This window comes from Phocoena sinus, chromosome 10 (genome assembly GCF_008692025.1).
Source record: "Phocoena sinus isolate mPhoSin1 chromosome 10, mPhoSin1.pri, whole genome shotgun sequence".
In the NCBI taxonomy this organism is placed as follows: Eukaryota; Metazoa; Chordata; class Mammalia; order Artiodactyla; family Phocoenidae; genus Phocoena; species Phocoena sinus.
The window spans coordinates 85973171-85987205 of record NC_045772.1 but is presented as its reverse complement, the minus strand read 5'-3'; the positions used below and the strand labels follow the sequence as shown (position 1 = coordinate 85987205).

The window sequence follows — 14035 nt, the reverse complement described above, 5'->3', positions numbered from 1 at the left end:
CTATTTACTTCCTTCACTTCCACTCTAGCTGCTGGAGAAAGTCACAGTCGTGTATATTTGTGCCATTAAAAAGTCACGACTGGGCTTCCCTGGTGGCGCCGTGGTTGAGAGTCCGCCTGCCGATGCGGGGGATGCGGGTTCGTGCCCCGGTGTGGGAGGATCCCACATGCTGCGGAGCGGCTGGGCCCGTGAGCCATGGCCGCTGAGCCTGCGCGTCCGGAGCCTGTTCTCCGCAACGGGAGAGGCCACAACGGTGAGAGGCCTGCGTACCGCAAAAAAAAAAAAAAAAAACAAACAACAAAAAAGTCACGACTGTACCTTTAAAATGTCTAGAAATTCTTTTCCCTATTCCTTGAATACTTTCTGAACTTTTTTTGTCATATTCTCTTATTTTAACACTTGCCTCCTGCCTCTCAGAAGATGACCTTTAGCTCTTAAGATCATCAGAAACACTGAGTGAGACCATCCTGAGTTCTCCATCAGCTTATCTCTGTTTGCATTCATCCTTTGTTTCCAGTTTGAGTGAGGAGTGAAGAACGATCCTTTTAGTAGTGCTTTGGATCTCGTTCCCTCTCCTGTCCTCAGCGATCTTACTCTCTTCAATCATCCATTCCTTCTGAACTTTCAGCTTCTCTCTGCTCCCCCTAGATATTTCCTTTTGTCATATAAATGTGCTCACTCATATTTAAGAAAATACCAACTCTCAAAACCATGTCACTCTGAAACAACTTAATTATCTTTCCTCTTCACAGAAAAATCCCATAGCCACACTTCTATATCCTTTATCTCACCACTCATTCGTCCCTCAAGCTACTGCAATCTGATTTAACCCTCCTTTTTCCCCTGAAGTTAGTTAGCAGGCTGACCACAAATGGCCTAAATATTGCTAAACCAAGCTGACCCTGGTTCAATCCTTTGTTGATTCAGTCCCTCCTCTATACTTGAAACTCTCTCCTTCCTTGTCTTGACATCTCTATTCCTGTTGTGATGGCAACAAATTACTGCCTTCCTAGTAGTTTAAAACAACGCAAATCTGTTATCTGCAAGATTTGGGAGCAAGTCCTCTGAAATGGGTCTTATGGGTTAAAAGCGACATGTCAGCAGAGTTGCATTCCACTTGCAGTCCCTAGGGGAGAATCTGTTCTTTAGCCTTTCCCAGCTTCTAGAGGCCACCTGCATTCCTTGGCTTGTGGCCCCTTCCTTCCTCCATCTCAAAGCTCTCATCACTCCAATTTCTGCTTCCATTGTCACATCTCATCTCTGATTCTAATTCTACTGCCTCCTTTTTTTTTTTTTTTTTTTCGCGGTACGCGGGCCTCTCACTGTTGTGGCCTCTCCCGTTGCGGAGCACAGGCTCCGGACGCGCAGGCTCAGCGGCCATGGCTCACGGGCCCAGCTGCTCTGCGGCATGTGGGATCTTCCCAGACGGGGGCACGAAGCCGTGTCCCCTGCATCGGCAGGCGGACTCTCAATCACTGCGTCACCAGGGAAGCCCTACTGTCTCCTTTTTATAAGGACCCTTGTAATTACATTGGACCCACCCAGATAATCCAGGATAATCTTCCCATCTCAAGAACCTTAACATAGTCACAACTACAAAGTCCTTCTGCTTTATAAGGTAACATATTCACAGGTTCTGAGGATTAACACTTAGACATCCTTGGTTCTAATCACCAGCTGAACTTCTATTTTTGCAGTCTCTGACTTCCTTTTGTGTAGATATTCTAACATGTTCACATTGCCCAAGATCTGGCTCAAAACCTTTGCTCTTAGTCTATAATCTTCCACTGAATAATGCTATCAATACCCATATTGTCAACTACAATTTAGACACAAATCACTTTTCCCCAAACATCTCTATTCTATACCCTCTGCTGAGTTCCAAACCTAGTATACTTCTAGATGGATATATTATGGTTTTCACAAAGTACCTCAAATGTAACCTATTTAAAATCAAGTTCATCATCTTTTTCTAAACCAACTCCTTTCCCCTAAGAAGATGAGTGGCCTTTTCTTGTGAGTTCGTGTACATTGTGGTGTTTTCCCACAACAGTTTACTAAGGCTTGCTTAATGAAGTGTCAGACAGTATCCTTTACCTGGCAGCCATGTTTGTTCATCACGTCCACTGCTCTTCTCACAGCATCATTTACAGGTTCACATTGTTCCACCTGAGTCTTCACATTATGCTCAAAATATGGACCAAGCAGAAAGTAATTGTCTCCCCATTCATCTGCTGTTGTTTTGGCCTTTGTCTGAATCACAGTATAGATGCCACCAACTGTTAAAAAGAAAAGGTCCCATTATCATTCAGGTTAGTAGTTCATTTTAAGTGATGAAGGGATGGACACGAGTCTTCATTTTTTTCTATGTTACTTAAGCCAACATTTTTTTATTGAAGTATAGTTGATATACAATATTGGGTTAGTACTCATTTTTAAGTTAGCATTTGGGATCCATCAAGCGCAAGGGTTTATTTAACTTTCTAAAAGAAAAATTTTAAGGGACATTATCAAAGAGTTACTATTTTGTTCAATTTCATGCTGGGTGCTTCTCAGAAAGCAGCAGGTTGGCAGCAGCAGAGAAGTACAAATATTTCAAGGAAACCTGAAGAGACAATTGGAATAAAGCAGTACTTGGCTTAGACCTCTATCCACATGGAAGTGTCAAAGGCGAGACAAACAGCTATTGTCATGACACATGCCCTCAGCAGCAGTAATCACATTTCACCCCTTCTCCAACAGTGGTCCAAGGGGATAAAATACGACCAAGTAACAGCCACTGCTCAAATTATAAGTCTCCCAGGAGACCAAGCAAGTACCTTTTGACAAGGAGAAGCTGATGCATTTTGAGGGGGGTATGCTTGGCCCAATCCTCATGTCAAACCCAATGAAACAAATACAAGTTTTCATATGGTATTTCATTTTGCCTCTCTGGCATTGCTGCTACCACTATTAAAACACAAAGCCAAAAAATATGTATACTCTTGGAAAATATGCAGACTGTTATACCCAGCACATTTACATCTGGAAAACTGTCCTGGGGGAAAAATAAGAAGATGTGTGTATAAGGATATTTATTAAAGAATTATGGTGGTGAAAAATTGTAACCAACTTTAATTGAACTAGTTAACTCATGTAACCTGTCTAAGGCTCAATTAGCTCACCTGTTCAAGGGGGCTAAAACAGTACATCACTTGGGGAGGAAGGGCAGGTTGGAGCAGCAGTATTAAAAATTAGGCCTCATTGAAAAGGTGATATTTGGAGTGAGTACTTAAAAGGGTAAGGAAATCAGGCAAGTGGATATCATGGGGAAGAAATTTTTAGACAGAGAGAACAGTCAGAGGCAAGGCTCTATTTTGGGAGCAGAAGGTACAAGCAGAGAGTCCTAAGCATTCAAAAGGAGGGGTTCAGTAAACAGGTGGGAGGAATAGAGAGGACCAAGGGGAAAAAGGCCTTCAGTAAACTGGCCAGGATATTTCCCGTGCCAGCTCAAAGCAATCACCTCGTATGAGAATATGAAAACAATGTGAATCCATTTCTTGAGCGATACTTTGTCCATGAACCACAGGCAAAGGAATGACTCAAGAAATCCTGTATAAAATTCCCAAGCCAATACAGATTCTGGCACCAATCATCAACCCCACTTCCAAGGACAATTTTGTTACTTGTATATTAAGAAGAAGAAGTCTTATTTTTCATCATGGTTTTTCATAAGGTATTTCAATTCTTCAGGATGTAGGGTTTGATAGCTACTGCATCTCTTAAATTTCTTATTTCAATAAAGTAGACCTTAAATAATAAATCTTACTGATAGTCATAACTGAGAGCCAAAAGGTAGAATTGCCATTTGCCTATTTTTTTGAAAGTCTGAATCACTCAAAATACACACTTTGATAAATTGCCTTTTGACAGGTGAGACACAAAAGGCAAATGTTAATACTATTACATGATACAACCGGGTTCATTAATTTATAAAAGAAAAGAGCTAACGTAACTCCCAACATGTAAATATTACATGTAACTTTCATATAAGCCTACATAAATGTATTGTCCTTAGAAACTTGATCTTTAAGAACAAACTTTTTGACCATACCTAAAAGAAACTTAAACTGTCACTTGAGCAGAATCTGATAATAAGGACACTATCAATCTCAGTTCAGGTGGCTGATGAGGACAGCGTGGGACCAGAAAGAGGCTCTGCAAACCTGCAAGCAGAGCCTTTCGGACTGCACCAGAACAGACAGGATTCACTTAACCATTCAACCACGAATCTGAGTCTACATAAATTGATGCCAACCTCAAGGATGCCTAAATATTTCCCCAAATTCCAGAAAACTTAGGAACCGTCAAAACCACTTGTTGAGGAAAAAAAAAAAAAAAATAGAGAAATAGTTTGCAAGAGCAACTAAAAAGAAGAACTTTTCTCTAACATCTTGGAGTCACATCTTAGCAACATATTTAAAGGTATATATATTTATATAAGCTTTATTCAAGCCCACTGTCAATAAAAATTGAAAATCTCCAAATAATTCCTCCTCTTTGTAGACTATTTTCCTTCATGTTTATATTATCCAGGGGACTATGTTATCGGGTTCTGATGGCATACACTTCTTAAATGTCTTATTCACATTTCAGGTCTTGAAAACTCTCTTTTATTTGCAACTGTGTACCTTGCCCAGAGACCTTTGAACATCCTTGTTTGTTAGATTATGTGTTGCAAATTAAAATACACTCGGGTTAATGCAAACATATTTTTATTTGCTAAAGGATGTAAGGGAGAAGAGAAATTTTTTATTTCAAAAAAAATACATGGTTACATTTGAGAATTGAAATGCAAAGATAGACACAATTAATCTGCTGCTTCTTTTTCCCATTTGAGCCCTTCAACCTTGAGATAAATAGTCCCCAAACAGCCTTAGAATGTTTACAAATACTATGGCTATGTTCTTTCAGTCTATCAGGAATAAAAACATAAAATTTTTAAAAATTTCATCCCATATTGGTTGAAGCTTGATTGTAAATAAATCTTCCCACCCCCCAAGCTTCTCCCCGTACAGTCTTTCTGTGGGGAGGTCCTCTTACTGCTATTTCACAGGTTCAAGCTCCACTTCAGGTCCTCCCTGTCCTTCCCGGATTTATATGCCAACGACTTTCCTTAATTTTCACTCTATTTAACACCTTATACCCCAAACTCCTCTCTCGGCATGCTCATTAAAGATGAATATGATAGGGCTTCCCTGGTGGCGCAGTGGTTAAGAGTCCGCCTACCGATGCAGGGGACACGAGTTCGTGCCCCAGTCCGGGAAGATCCCACATGCCGCGGAGCGGCTGGGCCAGTGAGCCATGGCCGCTGAGCCTGCGCGTCCGGAGCCTGTTGCTCCGCAACGGGAGAGGCCACAGCGGTGAGAGGCCCGCGTACCGCAAAAAAAAAAAAGATAAATATGATAGCTGAGAAATAGGGTCATTCTTATTTTCAAATCTGGAGTACAAACCAAAGGTTCACCAACACATATTTTTTAATGAATTATTGTTTTACCACAGTGTAGGTCATTGAATTTGGACTTACCCTTCACTTTCAAACATGTACTTTGTCTTTTATTGATCTATATTTTCCTGAAACAACATGGAAGCTGTCTGTAGTGTGAGGGCAAAGTATCAAGCCTTTCATCAGAAAGGAAAGATGAGCTATCATAGCATATATGTCAATGAAGTAGCTAAAACCTCAAGTTTTTATCTAGAAACACTGCTGATATTGTTAAAAGCAGAATTCCAAGGCAGTATGGGAGGTGGGCACCAGCCATAAAAAGGAGATATATGTTATAATATATAAATGTAAGTATATATATATATATATATATATATATAGAGAGAGAGAGAGAGAGAGAGAGAGAGACTCTTCACTATTTTTAAATGGTTAAAAGTCAGCGAATTTAGAAGTCTATGATTTCAGTGTGCATAGCTACTAATCTGACCCTCCTGTCCCAAGACATAGTTACGGAAGCAGGGATCGTCATTACACAGTTAGACATCATTCTCTGAGGCAGCAGGTCTTGGTAGGAAAGAGGTTAAATGCTACTGGTGACGATGGCCACCAAATGTTCGTGTACCTAGCAGTCAGCTGGGTCTGTGGTTCAAATCAAAGCAGCCGCAGTCCCAGGCGGTGGGAGGTGATACACTAAGAGCATACCCACAAGCACGCCCCACCCTGATTACATCCACAGCAGCAGCTCTGAATATTTTATACAGGAAGGGCTTAGTCATGGCAATCTGGATGAAAGGGAAGTGGAGAGACAGTACTCATCTTGAACGTATGTGTGTGATAAGCATGGTTCTTACAGAGACTGTGTGTTTCATGTGGTGTGGTTCAGGATGCGTTTGACATGACATGGCCACTGCATATCCACACCAGGCAAGGAAACCCCAACCTCTAATTACAGCGTTGTAGTAACTTTGATCCATGTATTATTTTTCTCTTTCTTCTTCTGCATTTAAAAATAGAAACATGCAATTGCTCAAAGTAAGAGCTAGTGTGAAAATGAATGTCCCCATTTTATGAATAAACTTTATAAGAGATAACAATAAGGTAACAGAGTGTTAATAGATGCTAAGCACAGTTCTAAGTGATTTACAGTTGGTGTTTCTTTTAGTTTTCACAACACTATTAAAGAAGATGCTATTATTACCTTTATTTTTAGATGGGGAAACTGAGACACAGAGAGGCTATGAGATGGATCCAATATTACAAAGGTAATGATGGAGTTGGGATTACAATCCAGGCAGTCTGATTCCAGAGCCCACAAGATTTAGATAGCAGGACTGTAAGTATAATTGTCCCTTGGTACCCCCAGCAGGTTGGTTTGGGGACACCACTCCCCAACCACCACTGTGGATACCAAAATCCAAGGATGCTCAAGTCCCTTATATAAAATGGCATAGTATTTGCATATAACCTATGCCTATCCTCCTATATACTTTAAATCGTCTCTAGGTTACTTATAACACCTAACACAATGTAAATGGAGGTGTAACTAGTTTGCTGGTACGTGGTAAATTCAAGGTTTGCTTTTTGGAACTTTCTGGAATTTTATTTCGACTATTTTTGATGCAGAGTTGGTTGAATCCGCAGATGTGGAACCGTGGATACAGACGGCCGACTGTAACTCTGTTGAACAACATACTGATGAATCTTTGAAAATGGTGGTGGGAGGGGCAGAGGGAGAAAGTGAGCAGTATCACACATCTTTAAGTCTTGGGGAGGGTGGAATCCTTTCTACTCTGCTCTCAAGAAAGGCCATTTGGAAAACAGCACTTAGGGGAAATAGCATTTTTATTTTGGCTCTAAACATTCTGGGTTAATAAAAAGGAACCCAAGGTTAAGGGAACTTTAGAGCAGTGGTTCTCACATCAATCACAGGGACCTTTGGAAATCCGATGAAATCATTCAGTCCTTTTCTCTGACAAAGCACGTACATGTATGAGCACACAATATTCACATACGATTTGGGAAGGTTTGCAAACTCCTGGAAGTTCACTTTCATCAAGGCCTCCACCTTTAGAACTCCTGCCTCAGATTGCAGTAGTGAACTTGATCATAATCAGTTTCTACCACATCTTTTTGGCTGTAGTTTTCTGAATTATTCCATGTGCCTTTTGTACCATGTAACCCAGAACTATGGTGTCCAGTTTGAGGAGGGAGCAGGGAGAAATATTATGTCAGGCAATAAGCTGGTGTGGACAAAGAATGTCACCTGCCATTTCAGTAAACAAAGGATGTTTTGTGCATGAAGTCATCAGCCACCGCACCTGCCCCATGGTACACCCTGAGGGGAATTCAGGATGGAGAAAAACAGGATACTGGCCCTAGATAGTTAAGAAGCATATCAAAGGAATGATTTCAATGATTTCTGCAAGTCCAGACTCTTGCATCTTTCCAAACATAGAAAATACTTAAAGTCATTAACTTGAGATGTCTGTCTTTGTAATTAGCAGTAACCTTTTGATGTCTGACTACATGTTCATGGTTTTTTTTTGTCTTTTTTTGTTTTTCTTTTTTTAAGCACAAGTTGTTATATATCCTGGCTCTTGCCTTACCTCTTTGGAACAGTCCCTCAGAGTGAACTGAGAGGCTATAGTCCTCAGAAAGTCTGCTGAATAAAACACAGTTCTCAACTTTTAGGTTGTGCAATCTTTTTTTCAGTTGACACTGGCTTGGTGCTAAAACAAATTGTTTTTAGTCAACTTTTAGAGGAAAGCATCCATTTAGTGACGAAATTTCAGAAGTGTTCACATTTCTTAGATTAGCATACGTTATTTTTGACAACATTCATTAAACTCTTTTTAATGACCCTAAATATCCTCAACATGGTCATTGGTCCACAATCTACAATGATTTGGGCAAGTTTGTATAGAAGAAATGATTGTAGCAAAGAAGTTGAAAGTAAAGCTTATCTCCAATATTGGGGCAAAACTCTCCATCCTAGACCATGGCACAGTTACTTTCCTGCTAGCCTGTCCCGCAACTAGTAATAGTGCTTTTTGTGGTGTATATATACAATGGAATGCTACTCAACCATGAAAAAAGAATGAAATTTTGCCATTTGCAGCAACATGGATGGACTTGGAAGGCATTATGTTAAGTGAAATTCGTCAGAGAGAGAAAGATAAATCCTGTTTGATATCACTTATGTGTGGAATCTAAAAGATACAGCAAACTAGTGAATAAAACCAAAAAGAAGCAGACTCACAGACATAGAGAACAAATTAGTGGTTATCAGTGGGGAGATGGAAGGGGGGAGGAGCAATGTAGGGGTCGGGGGAAAAGTTATTACGGGATTATATGAAATCATGTGTGTGAAAGTTGCAAACTGTAAAGCACTATAGAATTTAAAGAATTTTTCATTCAGTTAAAAAAAATTTTTAAAAACCACATCTGACTCCTTAACACTTTCCATTATCTAGAACTTCAATGGCTTCTCATCCTTCGTGGATTGGAAATGTAACTCCTTAAGGCTCTTAACTCACCATACACTCCACAGTCCAGCCCTTGCTGGTCTCTCTTGTCTCCTCTCATGCTCCACTCCTTTTCCTCATCTGAGTTTCCCTCAGATCATTGAACAGAGTATACTTCCTCACCTCTGCACCTTGGCATGTACAGTTCCCACGTGTAGAACTCTGTCCCCTCTTTATCACCACCTCATCTCTACCCAACAGCTATTCATCTTCAGGTGTCAGCTCAAATGTCTTTTCGTCAAAGGTTCTTCCCAAGCCTCCAGCTAGGTAAAAACCTCCCCCATCCCCACCAAATTACAGGCAGACCTCAGAGGTAATTGTAGGCTGTGCTCCAGATCACCCAATAGAGCGAGTATTGCAATAAAGAAAATCATGAATTTTTTGGTTTCCCTGTGCCTATAAAGGGTATGTTTACACTATACCACGATCTGTTAAGAGTGCAATAGCATTTGTCTAAAAAAAATAATGTACATACCTTAATTTAAAAATACCTTATTGCTAAAAACGTCTGCCCATCATCTGAGCCTTCAGCAAGTTGTAATGTTTTTGCAGTAGTAACATCAAAGATCACTGATCACCATAACAATACATTAGTAATGAAAAAGTTTGATATATTGTGAGGATTATTAGACTGTGACACAGAGACACGAAGTTTAATGCAGGGGTGCCACAAACCTTCAGTTTGTAAGAAAAATGCAACATTGGCTAAGTACAATAAAGTGAAACAGTAAAATGAGGTCTGCCTTTACAGTCCTAGAGCACCTTGTTCTCACTCTTACACTCATTATATTTGACTACAATTGCATGTTCAATGTCCATCTTCCTACAAGTTCATAAATTCTGGAAGATCGGAAATCAATTCTGTATTGTCAAATTCTAAGCCCCTTGTTTTCCAGTGTCTGATACCCAGTAGACACTTGATGAATCTTTACTGAATAAGAGCAATAAATTTCAAGGTTAATGTGAACAAGTAGAAAAGGTTATTTTGACGTCTGAGAATTAACACCCAATAATTTAACTATGACTCTGTTGTTTGTTATATTTTACACATTTCCATTGTTCATGGGCAAAATTCCGCAGTAAGGAATTTTTTTCCCCTAAGAAATCTTTTGTCTTCTTGGTTATGAATACATTTTCTGGTTTCCACAAAACATTGTAAGATGGCTGGAGCATACTATATTCATTTTATCATGAAGAAACTGATATTCAGACAGTTTAAGGGATTTTTTTCTAAGTCTAAGAAAACCCTGACCTTTTTGACTAAAGTCCTGTGTCCTTTCACCTACAGGGCACTTCCTTAGAAACTGGACATTTTAATTTTTAATGCTTGTGTGGTAATAAAAAAGAGAAGTGGACCCGGAGGAGACCTAAATGCTAGTCCCAGCCCTGCCATTTGCTTGATCATTTAATGCCTTGTAGGCATCCTTTTCATCTATGAAGTGGGGGAGTTGGAGTCATGATCTCAGAGATGCCTCCTATCGCTGCTATGAACTGCAGGGAAGTAAAAGTTCAAAGTAAATTTTTTCAAAGAAACTGTAGTGTCAATGTCTTGTCAGGGATGGACACAATAATTGTCCATTTATATAAAAATATGACCATGGGGGCTTTCCTGGTGGCGCAGTGGTTGAGAGTCCACCTGCCGATGCAGGGGACACGGGTTCGTGCCCCGGTCCGGGAAGATCCCACATGCCGTGGAGCGGCTGGGCCTGTGAGCCATGGCCGCTGGGCCTGCACGTCCGGAGCCTGTGCTCCGCAACGGGAGAGGCCACAACAGTGAGAGGCCCGCGTACCGCAAAAAAAAAAAAAAAATATATATATATATATAAAACCATGATAAATATTAAAGGTATGTTGGAAATGATATCAGTTTGGGTAAATCACTCTGTGGGTCCCATCTTGACAAGAAAATTCCCTTCCTCTTGCATGGGAAATGAAAGAAAATAAGTATCGAAGGCAACTTCGAGGTTGAAAAATAAATGTATTCATTCCTTCATGCAAAAGACAAAACCCACTGAGCATTTTCTATGCGCCAGGCACTGTTCTAGGCCCTGAGAGCTGCATGCATAAAGTCAGGACACAAGATCTGTGGGATAAACAGTTTCACCGATGTGTAGCCAGCACCGGGAGACAATGCCCCAGCAATGTTTGCTAGAAGGAAGGAGAGGGGCTCTGCTCAGGAGAACCCACACAGAGGTCTTCTGAACTGATTCTTGGTGCAAAAGAGTACCCCCCAGTTTTTTCCACCAATAAGCAATATCCTTGAGTTCCTGCTTACTCTGCAGAAAACAACCTCTATTTCAAGTCACAGTCTGGGATTTATATGTAGTAGAGATGGCTCTGTTCCCAGGAGCTTTGGGCATATTTAAGAACCTTGGACTGGAAAATGAACAGTAGGAACAGCTATTGTTATAATACTTCACGCTTCCAAGTTAAGGTTTCTGTCTCCTTTCCTTCCTCCTCACTAAACTACAGAGAGGAAGATTGTGATTTGTTCTCTGACATTCATTCCATGCATTTCTAAATAAGAAGAATTCATTTTTAATTTTTAGTTTATGATTTTATGAATTTTATGAATGCATACACATGAGAGCTTTGAGCATAAGGTAAAATTCAGATTCTAAATACAATTTCTCTGATTTTGAGGTTTTGCTGGCTCTGATTAGCTAAAAGGAAGAAGCAATGTATCACATTCATGTTTATTTCAGATCCTTTAGACTACTGCAATAAACATGTCATAAAAAATAAAAACAAAAAAAAATTTCAAAAAAATGAACATGTAATAGATCACATCACATGTTATCATGTCAGATCCTTTAAATTCCACAAGTTATCACTGCCTTACCCATCAATCTTTTGGCTTGGTTTTTCATGACCTTGAAGAACTCAACCTTCAGAACGGTTCCTTTTTCTTTACCAATATTCCTTCAGTATTAGTGGTAATAGTCTTGACACTTTTAAACTAGACAATATCAATCCACGAGGAATTGTTTTTTAATAATTTTACAGATACCTTTATCATAAAAATCATTTAGGTCACAGTTGTCTGCCTTGCCATCTCCAATCCAGCGTAAGTGATACTATACCTTATTAGGAAATTGTTTTAGATTTGGCAATTTGATTTCCTTTCTTATTTTATAATTTCTATGTTTATATAGTATTGAAGAAAAAATTACATGCATTCTTCTTAATAAGAGCTCAATATTATGCCTTCTGAACTGGTTCTAAGTTAAAACTTTAACTCCAAGCTAATCTTGAATTATTAGAAATGTTGTTAAATATTTCATATAATCACTAACGGAGTGTGGGGTTAAAGTTTCTAAGTGGTCAGGCACAGTTCTTCCTAAAATAAAGGACAAAAGTGTGCTTTTCTTTGCTGAGAAAAATCATAAGACCAGAAAGGTAAATATGAACTCTATATCCCTGTCTTGTCATAACGCGGATTTCAAATTTTAATTTAAATGCACGTTCTCTGGCCATGACTAATATTTTCAATTTTCTCTTCCCTCCACACATACACCAGTTTAAGGTTTCACGGCCTTTCATTTCAACTTTGTCGAAATAGACAAGGTTACACGTGATCTAAACATACTCCTCACTCACAGGCATTTCATTCTTACTAGAGAGCATTCTGTGAAACCCTAATCTACATTCTTCAGCAATCTGTCAAATAACCACCTCAGGGGCAGTACGAACCTTTATTGGTCACTTCCCAGGCGACTTCAAAGAGCAGTAAATCCTCCACAGGGAGTCCGGCTTCCCACCGGGGAAGCCCACCCAGGGATGTCACAGATAGGGATCGGCCTCGGAGCATTCTTCCTTCAGTTCTCTGGCACTTTTGAATCCCTCTTTCAATGAACTGTAATCCTAGGAGCGGTGCACGTTAGGGACTCAGAGGTTCAGAGCTGGTAGATCACAGGCTTTGGTAGCTTCTCATAGGAATAAACCAGCAGAAAGAAATCTCATGGCCTTCCCAGAGAATTTCCAATGGAAGGCAGAATTCTTGGCTCCTTTTACAGTCTTTCTGGGAAGGTCCAGTGAGGACACTATCTCCGATCAATATCTACCCAAACAACCCAGAGGAATCACAAGTAAAACCCTCCAGTTTGGGGCTTAGGTAAGCACCCCCCAGGATAATGGAATCTTCACAGGCTGATCATGACGTGAGTCCGGACATTTAGCCCTTGTCCTCTTGACCAAACTCCTAGACTCACACAGTCACCAGTACTTATTTCATCACCTCCAAAGTGATCCAGGAGTAGCAGTTCCCCTTATAAATTTTGCAGACCGTTGTACATTACACGTAGAATTGACTGGGGTGTATTTCTAAGCTCTAAATTCCTTTAGATTTCCTAAGTAAGTATTATTTTTTCTCTTGATTCCCATTTCTAGATCACAAAGAAAAATTATTTCTACTTATTTTATTCTACGTTGACAAATCTAATTTTGATGATAGGCATCGATCTTGGTTCCCCTTTCCTTAATTACTTTTCTTAAAAATTTCCCTATGAAAATGCCAGGATGTCTTTGAGTATAACATACAAAGAATGTAATTTTGACTGACCCATTATCATCAGACCATCATTTTAATGAGGTTGTAGAAATTAATTTTAGTCATATTTGTATAATTACCTCAAATATTATCAAGTTGATAAAAAATAATTCAATGGATGTAAAAGTGTTCAAAAATGGGAAGAAAATTGCAAAAGACATTAGATTCTGAAATATGATCAGGATCTGCCTGTCAATAAATGCTATAAATATATATTTTTTCCCATGTGTTTGTATGTATATAAGCATGTATGTGCTAATTTATTTACACACAGAGCTACACTCTATATTGCTCCTAAAGGGAGTAAAAACATTCACAAACGAATGCTTTGAAACCTCTTACTTTACAGTTTTAACCTACAATCAATATGTTTACATTATTATTCCATATAGCAGCAGAATTGAAATTCACGCAAAATATCCTTCACGTTAGAATTATGAGAAGAATTCTCATAGAACAGTTTGTTACTTGTTAGTA

General features: G+C 39.4%; 1 protein-coding gene across 1 annotated transcript in view; it reads right to left on the bottom strand.

The window, feature by feature from the left end:
- Positions 1 to 13087, bottom strand: part of GYS2 (glycogen synthase 2) — a 59681-nt gene extending 46594 nt beyond the window's left edge. The window contains exons 1-2 of the mRNA XM_032645803.1: positions 12703 to 13087; positions 2098 to 2279 (exon numbers count right to left, since the gene is read on the bottom strand). Of these exons, the coding sequence (XP_032501694.1) occupies positions 2098 to 2279; positions 12703 to 12820 (300 nt within the window). The 5' untranslated portion in view covers positions 12821 to 13087. The remainder of the gene's footprint in view (positions 1 to 2097; positions 2280 to 12702) is intronic.
- Positions 13088 to 14035: the final 948 nt, after the last annotated feature.